This window comes from Myxine glutinosa, chromosome 3, assembly GCF_964187855.1.
Source record: "Myxine glutinosa chromosome 3, kmMyxGlut1.1, whole genome shotgun sequence".
NCBI classification, from domain to species: Eukaryota; Metazoa; Chordata; class Myxini; order Myxiniformes; family Myxinidae; genus Myxine; species Myxine glutinosa.
Genome location: NC_136263.1, coordinates 48930231 through 48949475, shown reverse-complemented (window position 1 = coordinate 48949475; position 19245 = coordinate 48930231). Strand labels below are relative to the sequence as shown.

The 19245-nt window shown below is 46.4% G+C and overlaps 1 protein-coding gene across 4 annotated transcripts in view; it reads left to right on the top strand.

Moving 5' to 3' along the window:
- Positions 1–758: 758 nt before the first annotated feature.
- Positions 759–19245, top strand: part of LOC137424243 (uncharacterized) — an 89632-nt gene continuing 71145 nt past the window's right edge. The window contains exons 1-3 of one of the 4 annotated variants that reach the window (XM_078774020.1): positions 759–850; positions 12835–12924; positions 14582–14704. In XM_078774020.1, coding sequence (XP_078630146.1) covers positions 809–850; positions 12835–12924; positions 14582–14704 — 255 coding nt within the window. In that variant the 5' untranslated portion in view covers positions 759–808. Of the gene's footprint in view, positions 851–4680; positions 6023–12834; positions 12925–14581; positions 14705–19245 lie in introns of those variants that run through there. The other 3 variants (XM_078774024.1, XM_078774021.1, XM_078774023.1) reach the window with 3 other exon arrangements.

Below are 19245 nucleotides of genomic sequence, written 5' to 3'. Positions count from 1 at the left end.
TGGACCTAATTATACTAAAATGTTCAAGGAATTTGCACAATTTTTTGTGAGATTTTACATGAAAATCGCGTTTTAAGGTTGAGTGTGCAACACATAAAGGTCGGTCCTAAGGACCTGCTATCTTTATTCTCGGTGCTTCGCCGGAAGACTAAGAGATTGGCCTAATGGTTCGGGTGACGGGCTTAGGATCCCAAGGTTCTGAGTTAGAATCCCGTTGAATTAACGTCAAGTGAAATTGACTTCACCTGCCATCCTTATCCTTCCGAGGTCGGAAAAATGAGTACCAGATAACAAGTTATCGAGAGGCATTGCATCAGCAGCAGACGCGCACACAGAAAAATGATGCAACCAGCAGCCGGGTGGCTGTACACAAACCACCCACCACCGTAAGGGAAAATGGGGAGAGGGTCCGGGGTGGGGCAGACCCTCCTCCCCACCGCAACCTCCCCTTTGGACATCCATGATTGTAGGTAGGCCTGTAGGGTCAAATGTTACGTCATGCCTTGCTCGAAGCTTGCGCAGTTGCTTTCTAAAATGGCGGCCAAGCCCGCCCATTGAATACTTCCCGTTTACACGGCCGATTGGTTCATCTTCCTCTGCTCTAATAATAATCTTTGTTATTCACTATCAGGGCTAAAATTACGTTTTGAATGAGCGGATTTACACATTCACAAACAAATTGGTCCAATCAGATAGTTAAATATTTCTCTTCAGGACCAAGGTGACAAACAACAACAACAACCACAACAACGGGAAACCAAAGAGACTTCCGGATGCTAGAACGAGTCAACTACGTCGTGATGACGTGATGTCTCGAATCTGCCTCTACATGAGCGGGGAAGGTTATCGTGTAAGATTGGGACGATATCGCTTTAATAATAATAGTTTAAGCTGAGAGTGCGAATGGTTATTGTGTTGTGGTGATGAACGGGGCTAAAGCGATTACATTGTGGTTAAACAGAGGGTCGTTTACCGTGGTGTTGACGATGTATGTGAGACGTTCCTGTGCTCGGATTGACGAGTAAAATGGCGCATTTCTGACCGGGCCTCATTGAGCGTTATTTCCAGTTTTTGTGAAAATATCAAAATGTTGGGTTTTTTCCAGACATTATTAGGTTGACGATGACGTGTGGAGACGAACTTGTTTTATTTCGCACGTAACCCTGGAATGCCTCTATTTATATAATTATATAACCCTCTAACTAAGTCTAATGCATGTTTTTATTTACCTGCCGAATGTATTTTGCAAGAAAGTTATTTCAAATTGTGAGACGTTTTAGTGTCTTTCGATTTCATGCTTTACAAAGGCGGCGAAACCAAGCCCATTGCCAATGATCAAAACCCAATTGTTGAGAGAGGAGTTTCGCGCGCCGTGGAACCTTGACCTACCAATGCAATAGGTATAACTATAACATAAGCTGTCACCCTGGTGTTTTACAGCCAAGGTGTGTGTCATCCCTCGGATGGACGTTAAGACAGGTGTCCCTACTCCTAGAATTATGGTGGGCACAAAATATCCTACGGTGCCCTTCATGAAGAGTAGGCGAGTTATCGCCCGCACCATGAGCATAATACAAACGAGAAAGCATCTGAAAATGTGTGTGTGTGTGTGTATATATATATATATGTATGCCCCGTATACGTGTGCGTGCGTGCGTGCGTGCCCCGTATACGTGTGCGTGCGTGCGTGCCCCGTATACGTGTGCGTGCGTGCGTGCGTGCCCCGTATACGTGTGCGTGCGTGCGTGCCCCGTATACGTGTGCGTGCGTGCGTGCCCCGTATACGTGTGCGTGCGTGCGTGCCCCGTATACGTGTGCGTGCGTGCCCCGTATACGTGTGCGTGCGTGCCCCGTATACGTGTGCGTGCGTGCCCCGTATACGTGTGCGTGCGTGCCCCGTATACGTGTGCGTGCGTGCCCCGTATACGTGTGCGTGCGTGCCCCGTATACGTGTGCGTGCGTGCCCCGTATACGTGTGCGTGCGTGCCCCGTATACGTGTGCGTGCGTGCCCCGTATACGTGTGCGTGCGTGCCCCGTATACGTGTGCGTGCGTGCCCCGTATACGTGTGCGTGCGTGCCCCGTATACGTGTGCGTGCGTGCCCCGTATACGTGTGCGTGCGTGCCCCGTATACGTGTGCGTGCGTGCCCCGTATACGTGTGCGTGCGTGCCCCGTATACGTGTGCGTGCGTGCCCCGTATACGTGTGCGTGCGTGCCCCGTATACGTGTGCGTGCGTGCCCCGTATACGTGTGCGTGCGTGCCCCGTATACGTGTGCGTGCGTGCCCCGTATACGTGTGCGTGCGTGCCCCGTATACGTGTGCGTGCGTGCCCCGTATACGTGTGCGTGCGTGCCCCGTATACGTGTGCGTGCGTGCCCCGTATACGTGTGCGTGCGTGCCCCGTATACGTGTGCGTGCGTGCCCCGTATACGTGTGCGTGCGTGCCCCGTATACGTGTGCGTGCGTGCCCCGTATACGTGTGCGTGCGTGCCCCGTATACGTGTGCGTGCGTGCCCCGTATACGTGTGCGTGCGTGCCCCGTATACGTGTGCGTGCGTGCCCCGTATACGTGTGCGTGCGTGCCCCGTATACGTGTGCGTGCGTGCCCCGTATACGTGTGCGTGCGTGCCCCGTATACGTGTGCGTGCGTGCCCCGTATACGTGTGCGTGCGTGCCCCGTATACGTGTGCGTGCGTGCCCCGTATACGTGTGCGTGCGTGCCCCGTATACGTGTGCGTGCGTGCCCCGTATACGTGTGCGTGCGTGCCCCGTATACGTGTGCGTGCGTGCCCCGTATACGTGTGCGTGCGTGCCCCGTATACGTGTGCGTGCGTGCCCCGTATACGTGTGCGTGCGTGCCCCGTATACGTGTGCGTGCGTGCCCCGTATACGTGTGCGTGCGTGCCCCGTATACGTGTGCGTGCGTGCCCCGTATACGTGTGCGTGCGTGCCCCGTATACGTGTGCGTGCGTGCCCCGTATACGTGTGCGTGCGTGCCCCGTATACGTGTGCGTGCGTGCCCCGTATACGTGTGCGTGCGTGCCCCGTATACGTGTGCGTGCGTGCCCCGTATACGTGTGCGTGCGTGCCCCGTATACGTGTGCGTGCGTGCCCCGTATACGTGTGCGTGCGTGCCCCGTATACGTGTGCGTGCGTGCCCCGTATACGTGTGCGTGCGTGCCCCGTATACGTGTGCGTGCGTGCCCCGTATACGTGTGCGTGCGTGCCCCGTATACGTGTGCGTGCGTGCCCCGTATACGTGTGCGTGCGTGCCCCGTATACGTGTGCGTGCGTGCCCCGTATACGTGTGCGTGCGTGCCCCGTATACGTGTGCGTGCGTGCCCCGTATACGTGTGCGTGCGTGCCCCGTATACGTGTGCGTGCGTGCCCCGTATACGTGTGCGTGTGTGCCCCGTTTTAGGTGAGTGCGTGCGTTTTTCTCTCGTTTTAAAAATGGTTTTTTCTGCAACTGCTTGTCCGATTGATGCAAAACTTCAAACATCAGAGGGACTTTCCAGGGAGAATATTTTATTCGGGTGATAATGATGATGCCATCGGTGAAGTGGTATTCCAGCCAGAATTACTTGAATTGAAATCCTTATCTGAAAAAATATAATCTTCATTTATCTGATATATTACCCGAAGTGGGTGAATAATTAAATTTATGACGTTCATAGCCCATGCCAAGCAACTATGTGACATAATCGGGTGCATGGATGTGTAAAATGGATGATATGTGTAAAACGGCCATTATAGCAGTGGGCTATATTAATTGTGTGTTCAGTAAACTAAGGTATTTTTCTGAAGAATGAACATGTGAGGCGAGACTATGCACTTTACTCTACGAGTGTGGTACTAGTTGTTTTTTCCCCATCTGTTTGTTTGTCTCTTTGTGAACAAGATATCTCAAAAAGTTGTGGACGGATTCGGACAAAATTTGGCAGAGACGTAGTGTATGTGACACGGAGGAAATGATTAGATTTTGGTGAAGTATAATTTTTAAGTGATTCTTCACCATTGGGAGATAGGGCCAAAAACGACACTTAGCAGGATATCTCAAAAAGTTGGAGACGGATTTGGCTGTCGGGTGTGTGACAAGGAAGAATCGATTCAATTTTGGTGAAGATCCATATCCGGATCCAGCTTGTAGAATTTTAAAGTGATGCTTCACCATTGAGTGATACGGCCAACCAGGCGGCGGTGTGCACTTTACCGAGTGCCGTTCTAGTTTAGTTATGTAACTGTCCCTCGCAGGGTATCGTGCATGATTCATAGATTCTGCAGATGCAAAACTGAACACTGACCCAACTGCGAATTTATAAAATGGTCCTATTTGGTGATCATTATTTTTTCGAAAGCAAAAGCTTTGGCAAATCATGAAGGTTAATCATCTATACTCTTTTTTTTTTCTTTTTCTTTTTCTTTTTTGTATACTAGATCGAGGCTTGTATAAGAGCGAGCACATTAAACTCACATTAGCACATAAAACACAAAATACATAAACGGGCACATAAAACAATAAAGGGAGGGGGAGACAAGATGGGGAGAGAGAGGGAAGCACACAAGCACAACATTCGAGAATAGGGACATCGGGAGATCTGTGGAAGGGAGGGGGCGGGGGGTGTGGGGGGGAGGGGTGCCTACTAGGATTTTCAGGAATGAAGTCGGAGATTGAAAGAGGTGGATTTGGGGTGTATTAATGTGGGTAGAAAAGATCAAGGTTTTGGATGGGGGAAGATAACAGATGGTGGTGAACAGCTGTTTTAAAGACCTGGAGGGAGGAGTGGGATTGAAGAGAGTGAGGGAGTTTGTTCCGGAGGCGAGAGAAAAGACGAATGAAAGAGTGAAGATGAGCGGAGAGTCTTGATTTTGGCAGTTTCACAAGAAGAGGGTTGCTAGCTGTTCTTGTGCGTCCTGCAGGAATATTTGGGGGACACAGCACAGACAGAGCTGGGGGAGCTAGGCCAGAGAGGAGTCGTTAGAAGACAGAATGACCACCAACCTGCCTGCGGTGATAGAGTGAAAGGCCCTCAGAATCAGCTTCATTACGGGAGATACCAATGATCCTGAAGTCTTTGGTTTCTACAGCATGAAGCCGAGCTAGGTGTGAGGCAGGAGCATCAGCCCAGACTGGAGAGCAGTATTCCATCACGCTGCGGATAAAACCTGTGCATGTGGTGAGGAGCTCAGAGGTGCCAAGTGTTACGGATTCGTCACTTCCGTTGTGGTGGTTTGCATCCACTGTAAATATTTCTGATTCCATGTACTATTATTGTTTTCAAAGGTTTATTGTCCAAGAACTGTTTTCAAAAGGTAAAAAAGTTAATGTTCAAAGAAACAGGAAACCGGATCGGGAACCGGACGACGAAGAGGAAGAAGAGGGAGAGAAAGAAGGCGGAGCGAGGGAGAAAAAGAGGGTGGAGCGAGTGAGTCGGAAAAGAAGGAGCCGAGCTACTTGCGGTCTGGAGCGAACGTTGGCGAGCAAGAGTCACTCGCGAACTTTCGGGTTTCCGGGAAAGGGATTCCTGCGACAGAGTTGTCATCGCTGTGACCGATCAACCTGCGTGTCAGGTTTTTGGCGGTGGATTCCAAGGGGAATTATCGCTGGGCCTTTACGTCTCAAGAGCGGGTCGTCGGCCATTTTGACTCGCGCAGGACTTGTGCTTCACTCGCGGTTTCGTCTCTTTTCGACCATTTTCACCTCATTCAGACGTCGATCTGGGGCGTGTGTGTGACGTGGCTTTTTGAAGGTTAATTCGTCCATACCCGAGGGTGTGATATCTCAGTCGCCTGTATGGCGCCTTTGGATTTCCCAGTCGCCTTGAGGGCACCTTTGGATTTCCCAGTCGCCTTGAGGGCGCCTTTGTACAGCTTTGGCTGTGTGACTGTACTTGCCATCCCCACGGGATTCTGGTCTCGATTGGACATCGTTCTGGCGATCGCTGGAGCGAATCAACTTCGTCTGGAAGCCGGGAATAAGAGACATTGGGAATGTTCTTGTTTCACTCACTTGGAGCACAGTGAGTTCTATATTACAAAACTGATGGTACCATCATAGGACATATTGATTGTACTATTGAATACTATTATTGTCGTACTGTTATTCTTGTGTGATCTTAATACAATATTTGTTTGTGAGTAACAATTGGCGTGGCTTCTCCATTGATCTTTAACATACAGAATAACACATTTTTCTGCCGTAACTCCTCTCGGGGCTCGGAGGTACACCGTGACCAGGGGGTCGGGGAGGGGCACGTAACACAAGGAAGGACTTCGCACGACGGAGGATGCCCAATCGGAGACTGGCTTTGGAGGCCAGCTTGGAAATGTGGTTTTCCCAGGAAAGATCTTGGCTGATAGACCCAAAAGCTTGAGTGACAGAACTTCTTCAAGAGTATTGTTGATAAAGTAGATGGGAGGATTTTCCAGACCGTCTTTTTGGAGAGACATTGTGAGAGTGTGAGATTTGTCAGGATTGAAAGACATGTTCCACGTGGTTGACCAGTTTGTGATTTTGTCAAGGTCTGCAGAGAGTGAGGAGGCTGCAGAATGCCGATCTGAGGGTTTGAGATATGGAGCGGCAGAGAGTGGAGTCATCAGCAAAGAGATAGAAACGATTTTCCTTTCTTGAAAAAAGAGATAGAGATAGAAAGAAAGGAAAGGAGAGTCAGAAAAATCATTAATGAAGACCAAAAAAAAGCACAGGGCCCAGAACACTGCCTTGAGGAACTCCAGCCTGAACAGGAAGGGGAGATGAGAGAATTCCATTCAGGGCCACACGTTGACTGCGACCGGAGAGGAAGTCCGCAAGCCAGGCATGGAGATTTCCATCGATACCATCGGAGGAGAGTTTGGTGAGCAGAGCGGGGTGCCAGACCGTATCGAAGGTACAATATATGTCAAGGGAGACAGCTATGATTTCCTGTTTGGCGTTGAGGGCCTCCATCCATTGTTGAGACAGCAGAAGCAACATGTCCAGAGTAGAGTGACCTGGTCTGAATCCAAATTGATGATCGGAGATCAAGCCATTGGAGAAGAGGAAGGATTTAATATCAGAAGCAATGATGGATTCCATGACCTTGCTGATGATGGTTGCGAGCAGGCTGATTGGTCTGTTGTTGCAAGGATCTGTTTTTTCACCTTTTTTATGTAAAGTGCTTATGTTGGCTGATTTCCAAGCTGATGGCAGATGACCTTGAGCAAAAGAGAGGTCGAAGAGAACAGAGGGAGGGTGAGATAGAGCGGCAGAGCAGGATTTTAGGACCTGTGGGCTGATGCCGTCTGGTCCAGTTGCAGAATCAGAGTCGAGGTTTGACAGAAACTTCTCCACCTTGTCAGGAGAGAAGGACACAGAGTCCAGGAGCAGCTGGGTTTGACTGGGCACGGTGGGTACAGAGAGGGATGGGTTTGGGACACAATATTTTGAGGCAAACACAGAGTTGAGGCATTCAGCTTTTTCACGTGCAGAATCAGCTGTGTAGCCATTTGAGGTAAGGGAGGGGATGGAATGGGAACAAACACCAGAAACAGTTTTGACCAGATGCCACCAGGATTTGGTGTGGTGCTGTTAGCTAGATTCAAAATCCCGTCTCGGAACCGTCTCGATAAATTTTCAATTTTCATAACGGGATCTCGGATCGGCTCGGTTCCTGACAAAGTAATACATAAAAAAAAGAAGGCTTCAAAAATAATGGAATTTCATTACAATATATAAACAACAATGAAAAAAATTCATTTCTGATGTTGAGTACTTAAATTCCGACTTAGCTTCCATTTACCGGGATGAAATAAAATACACCGCCTACATGCAGATGATCGGCCACCGCTAACGCTAAGCGTTCAATATAGCGTGCTCACCGACCTGACGCACGTCCCACTACCCATAAGTTTAGCAACCCATTCATCGTGAATCCCCGATGAAGCCTAATAACAATAACATGTATATCTTCCACGAAAGTTTTGTTGAATTATCTCACCGGGACCGGGTTATCTCATTACAGTTTGTATTGTCGTGTAATTTCTTGCTCGGAATGTCAGAGAGAGGGAGAAAATGTTTCTGCCCAGGCATATTCGAGTCCCGGGTGGAGTTTCATTATCATTTTGTGAGTTGTGATTGGGCATGTCAAGCGTTCTCGTAGCTCGCGCGCGTACACGTACGACCGTTCGATATTCATGATAGTTCAATAGTTTCAGCGTCCTGCTGCTGCGCACATGTGCATGTTACTTTTTTTTTAATAGTTCCGTTAAGCGGGCTATAATGACGCAGCGTTGCGTGCCTCAACTCAAATCGGAATGTTCAATTTTTTGTTCAACCCGTTGATAGCCGTTTGGTGGACGGATCGAATATACCGACCCCTTATTCCAGAAATTGAAACTAATAACGCTAAATAACGCCTTTCATCGAATGTTCACGTGTTTTAACAATTGTCGACTGATAAGGCACCCAAGTTATCCGAGCCCATGCTTTGATCAACCCGACTGCGTTACCTGAATTCCTGGGAAGCCCCACCAGGACGACGGCAGACATTTTTAGAAGTTCCTGCCACACAACGAAATTGTGTTTTCGCTGTGATTATGTCTCCTTTATTGTTCGTGGGAATCGTGGCATTGCGCAAGGTCGCTGTTTATGTTGGGCCTGGGCAATGTTGTGGTGGGCATGCTGCAGCGAGCAACAGGTGACGAGCGTCGAGACTGCACGTTCTGCAACCTAATTGGTGGAACTCGGAGGCCTGCGCGTGATGTGCAACCTAATTGGTGGAACTCGGAGGCCTGCGCGTGATGTGCAACCTAATTGGTGGAACTCGGAGGCCTGCGCATGATGTGCAACCTGATTGATGAGAGTCGGACTGTTGGAGGTCAGCTAGCTGGCTAGGCCGGCGCATGCGTGCCAGCGGAGCTGAGCTTAGCACATGGCCGAGTTTTTGCTTTGAAAACACGCCCTCCTCCTTCGTACGACTTTGTATTAGCATTTAGCACACATATGCTCTCTGATGTCCCGCACTCAGTACTCAAGTCTTCTCTTTCTCTGTCACACACACACACACACACACACACACACACACACACACACACACACACACACACACACACACACACACACACACACACACACACACGCACGCGCGCGTAGGTACAGACAAATATACACACACTAACAGATGCACACATAAGATGATACACAAACAAGGGAAAATTCATAAACCAATCACGCAGAGGCTTTTCCTTTTTAACACACATACACGCACTCAAAAGACACTACTCATCTCTTTATAAAGAGCAACTCATATAGAATTCTTAACTTTTAATTTCTCATGCACGAAACAACAAACACATGTACATAGCACAATGAGAAGGCAAATTATTAGTGATTGTGACCCGACAGCTTTCTTCTGCAACCCGAATAAAAATAACTGTCATTCAGGTCGTTTGTTAATTTTTGATAGAGCCCAGATTACCCCATCCTTTCGAGTTCGACTGATAGGTGTTGAAACTGGATACATGTAGCATTCAGAAAGGAGTGCATTGTTAGGTTCTGTACCTACCCTGGTCACCTAATAGCTTTCGAGAAGTTGTTTTTGTTATCTCTGGAGAGCTCTAATTCTATCAGCTGGTCAGAAAGATTGAGGGCACTGGCTGAGCCACGCCAATTTATAATGTTACTTCTATCTACAATTGATCATGATTGAATGTTTACTGTTTTGAAACGCTTCGCCATGCCAGCCACAGCCCATAAATCTCAGCTGAAGTTGAGCCGCAGCGGCGGGTCATTGCGATTGCGCAGCGGCATGTTTGCAGTGCATTGTTTGTTGACAAGGGGAAAATCCTGGAACAGTGAGTTTACTTTATCTATCATCGTTTGTGTCCGTTCAGCTGCACTTGCGAAAAATGATGCTTGTGCAGAAGCAGAGTAATGAAAGCAAGGCTCAATAAATGCCTCTATTATGGAAAATATCTGCAAGAAGTTGGAATTTTAACCGGGATTTTTTTTACCGAGAAATTGCGTCAGTCAATTTATCTCGGGACCGTCCCGAGACCGTCTCGAAAGCCGAAACCGCCGGGATTTCGTCCCGGTCTCGGATCGGTTGACAGCACTAATTTGGTGGAGGGAGACAAGTTTGAGAGTTCAGTCTTGAGAGCAGAGAGATATTGTTTCCTGGCTCTCCTGAGGGTGGACACTCACTTGTTCCGGGCTTTGTGAAAGGAAATGAGATTGCCTTCCATTGGATTTGCCTTCCAGGAAGCGAATGCAATTGTTTCAGGACAACTGTCTCATCACAAAATTCTGTGTACTATGGACAGCAGGAAGAGTATGACAACTGAAGACTAGATGGGATAAATCTGTTCATGAGAAAGCAATTTTCTTTGGAAGAATTCCCAGGATGAGTTGATGTCAGAGGCAGTCGAGATGGGAGACCAGTCCATATGATTGATGGCTGCTTGAAGACCGTGCCAGTCGGCCTGAGTGAAATGCCAGACTCGTCGACGCTGAGGAGGCTCTCTGAGAATGGTCAGAGATGTCCACTTTAACAAGGAAATGATCAGATGAACCGATTGGAGCAGATAAATTACAGCAGACATTTGCAGGGAAGTTAGTCATAACCAAGTCCAGAAGGGATGATGTACCGTTGACTGAGATCCGAGTCGGGAAATTGACAGATTGTGTCAGTCCCAAGGAATCGCAAAAGTCCTTTGCTGAGGTGCCATGGCTGGTGAGAGAGGTACCCACACCCAGCCAGCTGGCATGATAACAGTTGAAGTCACCACATATGAGGAAGAGAGAGTTGGGATGAGTGGCTAGAAGTTAGTCCATGTTGTCAGACAGCGAGATGTAAATGGAGTCATCACTGTTTGGTGGACGGTACATAACACATCTATCTATAATTCCAGTAATCTCTGTATGTCTGTGACCGCTGTTTCTCGACAACCACGGGTCCGATATACTTGAAACTTGCCAGGTATATTGCTGGGGACCCGAGGATGTGCCTTTTCAAGGTTTCATATTAATCGGACAAGTAGTTACCGAGCTATGTCCAAAAAACGATTCAACCAATCAGAGAGCAGCGAGTTATCACGTGTGCCGAACGTGGCGAACAGACTCTGCCTCGGACGGCACATTTGAGAGCGTATTCATTTATTTCACGTTGGCAAACTATGTTGCCGCTATGTTGGCGTTAAACTATGTTTTAAAACTAATTAAAACTAATTTGCGATTCTTTCGCTTTCCTGCGCGTTTGTGCACGCTATGGCGATTTCTTTACCAAACTCCGCAAGCCGTTCGCTTTGGACCAAACCATTTCATGTAAATAGAGGGGGGGGATTGTCACCGTACTCGCAAGCCGGTCGCTTTGGACCAAACCATTTCATGTAAATAGAGGGGGGGGATTGTCACCGTACTCGCAAGCCGTTCGCTTTGGACCAAACCATTTCATGTAAATAGAGGGGGGGGGGGGGATTGTCACCGTACTCGCAAGCCGTTCGCTTTGGCTTTGCGAATGGACCAAACCATTTCATGTAAATAGAGGGGGGGGGGGATATAATTTTAGATATATATATAGTACGGGCACGCCCTAGTATGAACAAAAGGTGGGAGTGGAGGGGAAGCCGTAGCCAGAGGTACTCCTGGGGGTGTGGTGGGGTGAGGGCAGTGCAGGGAGAGTGAAGAAGAGAGTTTTTGATAAAGATGATATAATTTACTAGATTATTAACTCTAATTACATTTACAATTGCCTTTAGTTGTGCAGAGGTCAATCGGCAGAGACAGCAGCAAAATAGACGTTGGGGGGGGGGGGGGATTGGTAGTGGAGGGTGACTCCTCAATTTACACTTGAGATGTTTTCTCAAAAAAATGAATGTAAAATGAAAAACACGTAAGTATGGAACGTTTTCCCATTGTCATAATGTTATAAATTGAATTTGCGTTCCTTGACGGAAATTTCCGTTTCTAACCTAATTCTAACCTCTCAAATAAATACAGTAAATGTGTGAATAGAGTTGCTGAAAATAAATTTCAAAAGGGGTAATAATTAAATAAATCAATAAATACCGTAAATAAGTGCTTAAATGAATAAATTATGGACGGTTTTAAGTGAATACGTACTGTAGTCACCAAAATCCATGGCACTTAGCGAATATCCAGACCTGGGAGGTTGGTATAGGGGTGGAGCAGTTTCTGAGATGATGAGGCATTCGACATTGGTGCACTCCACTTTATTTCAGTTGCATTTACGAGTCCACACAGTTTATTTAGTTTACTGGTGAAACACACATTTTCAGCCCGCACAGTCGAGGGAGAAAAGCTGAGTACGCGAGCAATGCCCACCAAACTCTCTCCACGCTCGATTCGCTTCACCAATCTGGAGCAGCAATTAAATTGTACGTTTGTGTGATTTATCATTTACAAGGTGCAAATACTGAATGTTTGCCCGCCAGGACGTTAGCACGGAAATTACAGTTGCCCCACAGTAATTTGACCTGACAGCAAAGTAAAATTTGGTTGCCACGGGACGTCTGGCAGGCGACTTTTGTGAGCCCAGCTACCTCCATCAAACATGTGTGAGCTGATTGACTTTCTCGTGGAACAATGGTGCCGCATCCCTCCTGCAGAATTCCAAAAGCTGGTAGACTTTATGCCACGGCACATACAGGCCGTACTGGCCACACATGGTGGCCCAACACCCTATTACCTGACTCAAAAGAATGATGTACTTACTCCGAGATGGTTTGCAATGCAATACAGTCAGAATTAGCCTCACCATGCATTGAAGTATTTCTCATTTATTTGTGAGCCTTTGATTTCTTTTTTTCTTTGTTTGTTTCTGTCATTTCCCCACAGGGCGTCACTGCCGACGAGGACAAACGCTTTTCAAACAAACAGAAAAAGTTAATGAAAGAGACGAAATTTGCCGAAGGCTTGGAAAAGAAAGTAAGGAAAAGCCTTCATTCTTCATACGTTGTTTTGCATGTCTCGGAAGGTTTCTGAGCCTTAATTGAATTAACATTTGCTCCTTAATAATGTGTATTGGGGATTGTGGGTTTGAAGTTATTGTGTAAGCTTTCCAGACCCAGTTGGTGTTTATTTGTTGGAACTGCTTGCACAATGCTGTATTGCATCTCCTTTTGAGGATCTGATATTACTTAATGCTGTCGTTTTGGCCAATAATTTGTGCCAAATGCAATTCATATGTTCAATGTTAATGCAAACACTCCCTTTTCATCATCATTGTTCTCAAGCTTTGATTTTGAATTCCCAGTGGATGTAAAATTCCATGTTCTTCATATGGACAGACAATAAGTGAAATTAATATCTATCTTCAGGGGGGGTTTGGGTGTTAAGAAAATTAAGTTTTTACACAACTATAAATGCCCGCCCCCTTTGGGAGCATTGGCAAGTCGTCATTGCCCTGTGATGGTGGGGTGGGAGGGATTTTTATTTGTGCCCATGAGCTGACCCTGGTTCCAACCAACACGTATGCAAAATTTGGTGGGCATTGGGCCAACTCTTGTAAACCTATCAAGGTCAACACGTATGCAAAATTTGGTGGACATTGGGCCAACCCTTGTGAAGGGGGTGGAAGAAGAAATGCGAGCAAAGGGGGTTAACAAGGGGAGATGTAGAAAATAGGGCTAAATGGAGAAGATTGTCATGTGGCCCGCAAGGCTAACCCCACCCCCCCTCTAGCAGGGAAATGGCCATAAAATTCCTGTTGTATTGGGCCAACCCTGTTTTTTTTTTCCAATGATTTTCAGATGTATATGCACACGTACACACATATATACACACATGAACACATTTGTAGTATAGATAGTGGGATCCACAGGTCTTTTTGCATTGTTTCAAAGTGGTTTGAGTGAATATCATGTTAAAGAATACATTTTGCATTTATGGGTAAATGTTAATTTCCTCTCGTTGCAATAAGTTATCCATACACTAAACAAAATGAAAGTAATTATTGCTGCATGGGGAAAGTAATTGCCATACATGATGTTATTCGTGCCACCAATTGTCACGACCGAGATGATCAAATGTATTTTGGTCTTTAAACTTGTCAGAATCTCGGGAAGTTTTTCCATCAGTCTTTCAAACATAGTAACAGCGTCATGGTCCCGTCATGCTGTTTATTTTCAACTTTGGTCATCGTGATGTCATCACACCATGTTGGGAGCTTTTCTCGTTAACAGCAGACAGGTTGATATTGTATTTGACAGGTTTACAACTATTTTAATGGCATACAGGAAGTAGATGAAACGCTTCATCAATCAAGTCATCGTCACCTTTTGATTTCTACTGTAGTTGGACACTGGCCTAAATACAATGGGTCACTTGAACGCAAATTGTGAAGACTTTTCATTTTGCCGCTTTCATTATTTAAGAAGGAATGTGAGGACATTCCCTCTCAACAACATGGAGTTCCTCCCTTGCTATGTTTCTTGTTTTTAGTCAAGCACTTTGATGTTCTATTGAATGCCATGAATGAATTTGGCTTCACTGGTGATGATAAAGCGGGCCAATTATATGCAGTACAGCACTCAGAAACATGAAGTATGGATTAATAAAATTATTTGTTTTTTCCCGCTTCCAGGTTGATATGAGCAAAGTGAATTTGGAGACTATTAAACCCTGGATAACTCGGAAGATTACACAGATGCTGTCTTTTGAGGATGATATCGTCATTGAGTTTGTGTTCAACCAGCTCGACGAAAAGGTTAGCTGCTATGTTGAGTCTCAGTGTAGTTTACTGTGGCCATCCATTTTCTTATTCACACTTTACATTGTTGACTGTTGTTTTGTCTCGGATTCTTATAACTTATCTATAAATCTATGTTTTAAGGCTCATGGAAGTCAGAACAACATAGGGCATAGGGTCAACAGACATAATGTGGGACAAAGGGGAAACATGAGGACAAGAATGTCGCGAGGCTGAGCATCATGAGTGGTGAAAGGGAGAGTGTCTCAATTAGAGACAAGAACGACACTTCGACATCACCATCACGACGTCAACCGATATGCCTCTGCCCACATTATAACATCATTATAATACTTGTACCAAGTTTGATTTAAATCCATTCAGCTGTGCTCAAGTTATCACATTTTTACCTGACATTGCCTCTGACCATTGACCTCTTGACCCCCAAATTTAATCAGTTCATGTTTACATCATTATACGTACCTGTACCAACTTTCAATTTAAATCCCTTCAGCTGTTCAAAAGTTATCACATTTTTACCTGACATGACCTCTTACCTTTGACCCCGGGACCCCAAAATCTAATCGGTTTATCTTTACATCATTATACATATCTGTACCAAGTTTGATTTTGATCACTTCAACCGTACTCAAGTTATAGACCTTTGACCTCTTGGCCCCAAATTATAATCAGTTTATCTTCACATCATGATACATTGATTGCGGAAAGTATGGATGGACTGAAGGAAAAGATGAACAAGTGGAAAGAATGTATGGAGACAAAAGGTCTGAAGGTGAATATCGGAAAGACGAAGGTGATGGCAAGTGGTAAAGCATGTGGTGAGGTGGAAAGAACTGGGAAGTGGCCATGTGCTGTGTGCAGGAAGGGTGTTGGAGTGAACTCCATTCAATGTACAATGTGCGCTGAGTGGGTTCATCAAAAATGTAGTGGTCTGAGAGGGTCATTAACTAGTGTGGCAGCTACATTCAAACGTAAGGTGTGCACAGAGGGAGCTGCAGATGGAGGAAATGTTGAGTTGGATCTTGGAGACGGCGTGAAGCTGGAAGGTGTGAAAACATTTTGCTACCTCGGAGACATGCTGAATGGAGAAGGTGGATCAGACTCGGCAACGGTTGCTGGAGTGAGATGTGCATGGAAGAAGTTTCAGTAACTGATTGGCGTGCTGATGAGGAGGGGAGTGTCGTTGAAGCTGAAGGGAAAGGTGTATGCTGCATGTGTGAGAAGTGTTATGATTTATGGGAGCGAGACATGGGTAATGAACGTAGAGCAGCAACGAAGGCTGAAAAGGGTGGAAATGCGAATGTTTCGGTGGATGTGCGGAGTATCGTTGAGAGAGAGGAAGACAAATGATGAATTGCGAAAGATGATGGGAATAGAGCCTGTGATTGATGCTGTGAAGAGGAACAGGTTGAGATGGTTTGGTCATGTGTTGAGGAAGGATGAAAGTGACTGGTTGAGAAGAGTGATGGAAATGAATGTAGAAGGAAGTAGAGGACGGGGAAGACCGAGAAAGACTTGGCTAAAGATGGTGGAAGAAGAAATGCGGGCAAGGGGGTTAACAAGGAGGGATGCAGGAAATATGGCAAAATGGAGAAGATTGTCATGGGGTCCACAAGGCTAACCCCCGCTCTAGCAGGGAAAATGGCCTTAAAATGCATGTTGTTGTTGTTGTTGTTGTTGTTGTTGTTGTTGTTGTTTTACATCATTATACATACCTGCACCAAGTTTGACTAAGATCCCTTCGGCCGTTCTCAAGTTATCACGGCAACAAAAAGCTTATCATGGACTGACAGACAGCTTGACAGATAACCTGAAAATATAATGCCTCCGGCGACCTTGTTGGCGGAGGCATAAAAAGGCTCAGACGTAGAAATAGGATAGACCGTGGAGGTGTTGGTGGGTAACATACTTTGAAGGCCTACAGGTCAAAGCATCTCGCGCCAGACTTGGGAAGACTTCCACAAATGATAGAAGGGAGTGCAGTGGGGGGGAATAAATTGACGTGAGTATTTAGCTTGGACATGGGAAGGGTGAAACGGTAAAGGTTTCTGGTAGAATGTATGTAACCTGGGGGACAGTGTTACAGCCATCTGACCTTTGCGGTTGCCTGGTTCTAATCTGGCATGTTGCATCATAGCGAACACAACAGTTGACCACTTTGAATACTTTGTCACTGGATCACACGTGCAAAAGCCAAGATACCATGTGACTTGGAAGTCCCAAAGCTGCCCAGTGTTGAGCCGATAGGCGTCACGTGACTGGATCTTGATCTCGGCTGAACTATCTCAGCCACGTGATGCGGCCTTGTAAGCGGCGTGGACCACGAGCAATTAATCCCTTAAAGGTCCTATAAGACCACCAAATACACAGCCACCACAGCAAGAATTCACCCCTGAGACCAGGTATATTTAATAACAGAACGATAATGGCACAGGGGTAGGAAACAAAAGAAATGAAGCAATCAATAAGAACAAGCCTATTAATCCACTACAAATATGCATCCACGGTGTCAATGAACAAACAACAACAGGCATTTTAAGGCAATTTTCCCTGCGAGAGCGGGGGTTAGCCTTGTGGTCCCCATGACAATCTTCTCCATTTTGCCCTATTTTCTGCATCTCCCCTTGTTAAACCCCTTGCCCACATTTCTTCTTCCACCATCTTTAGCCAAGTCTTTCTCGGTCTTCCCCGTCCTCTACTTCCTTCTACATTCATTTCCATCACTCTTCTCAACCAGTCACTTTCATCCTTCCTCAGCACATGACCAAACCATCTCAAGCTGTTTCTCTTCACAGCATCCATCACAGGCTCTATTCCCATCATCTTTCACAATTCACCATTTGTCTTCCTCTCTCTTAACGATACTCCACACATCCACCGAACCATTCACATTTCCGCCCTTTCCAGCCTTCGTTGCTGCTCTACGTTCATTAACCATGTCTCGCTCCCATAAATCATAACACTTCTCAGACATGCAGCATACACCTTTCCTTTCAGCTTCAATGACACTCCCCTCCTCATCAGCATGCCACTCAGTTCCCGAAACTTCTTCCATGCACATCTCACTCCAGCAACCGCTGCCGAGTCTGATCCACCTTCTCCATTCAGCATGTCTCCTAGGTAGCAAAATGTTTTCACACATTCCAGCTTCATGCAGTCTCCAAGATCCAACTCAACATTTCCTCCATCTGCAGCTCCCTCTGGGCACACCTTACAATTGAATGTAGCTGCCACACTGGTTAATGACCCTCTCAAACCACTACATTTTTGATGAATCCACTCAGCGCACATTGTACATTGACTGGAGTTCACTCCGACACCCTTCCTACAGACAGCACACGGCCACTTCCCAGTTCTTTCCACCTCACCACATGCTTTACCACTTGCCATCACCTTCGTCATTCCTATATTCACCTTCAGACCTTTTGTCTCCATAGTTTCCTTCCACTTGTTCCTCTTCTCCTTCAGTCCATCCATACTTTCTGCAATCAACACCAGATGATTTGCACACAACAACTCCCACGGTAAACCCTCCTTTACGTTCAGAGCCAGCACCTCCATCACAGCTACAAATAGTAGTGGACTTAGTACCGACCCCTGATGCACTCCAACCTTCACCTCAAACTCACCACTGTTCCCGTCCTTCATCCTTACAGCTGTGCTCGCTCTTTCGTGCATTGCCATCACTACTCTGATCAACCAATCCTCCACTCCAAACTTCCTCAATGCCCATGTCACTACTTCATGTGGAACCCTATCGAATGCTTTCTCCAGATCAACAAACCCAAGAAACAACTTCTTCCTCTTCTCCATGTACTTCTCCTGCAACTGCCTTACAATAAAAAGCACGTCTGTCGTGCCTCTTCCTGGCATAAATCCAAACTGCATTTGGTCGATTTTCACTTTCTTCATTATCCTCTCCAACACCCTTTCCATTGCCTTCATTCCTTTCCATTGCCTTTCCATTGCCATTGATTGCCTTCATTCCATGCTCCAATAACTTTATCGCTCTATACGAGCCACAGTCCAGAGGGTCACCTTTCCCCTTGTATAGAGGGACGAGGGTAGTCAGTTCCCAATCCACCGGAATGCGGCCTTCTTTCACCACCAGATTACAGATCTCTGTCATTCTCTTCACACCCCAACTTTCTGCTGCCTTCAACATATCTCCCACAACTCCCGTCGGCCCTCCCGCTTTTATACTCTTCATTGCTTTTATCGCTTCCTCAACTTCCTTCTCAGTTATCTTCTCTGCCGGTCCTTAAACTGGGTTACTCTCTTTGTTGCCATCCCATTCATTCTCTGCATTCAACAGCATTTCCAAACATCACTTCCATGTTCCTTTATTTACATCTGGGTCCACAACGATTTGTCCTACTACATCCTTCAAGCAACTCAACCCCATCACATCACACCTCTCTTTCACTGTCTGCTTTGCAATCCTGAATACCGCTCTCTGAGCCTCTTCCAAATCCAATCGTTCTATGAACATTTTCCTACATGCCTCCTGTGCCTTTGCTACCTCTTTCTTTGCAGCC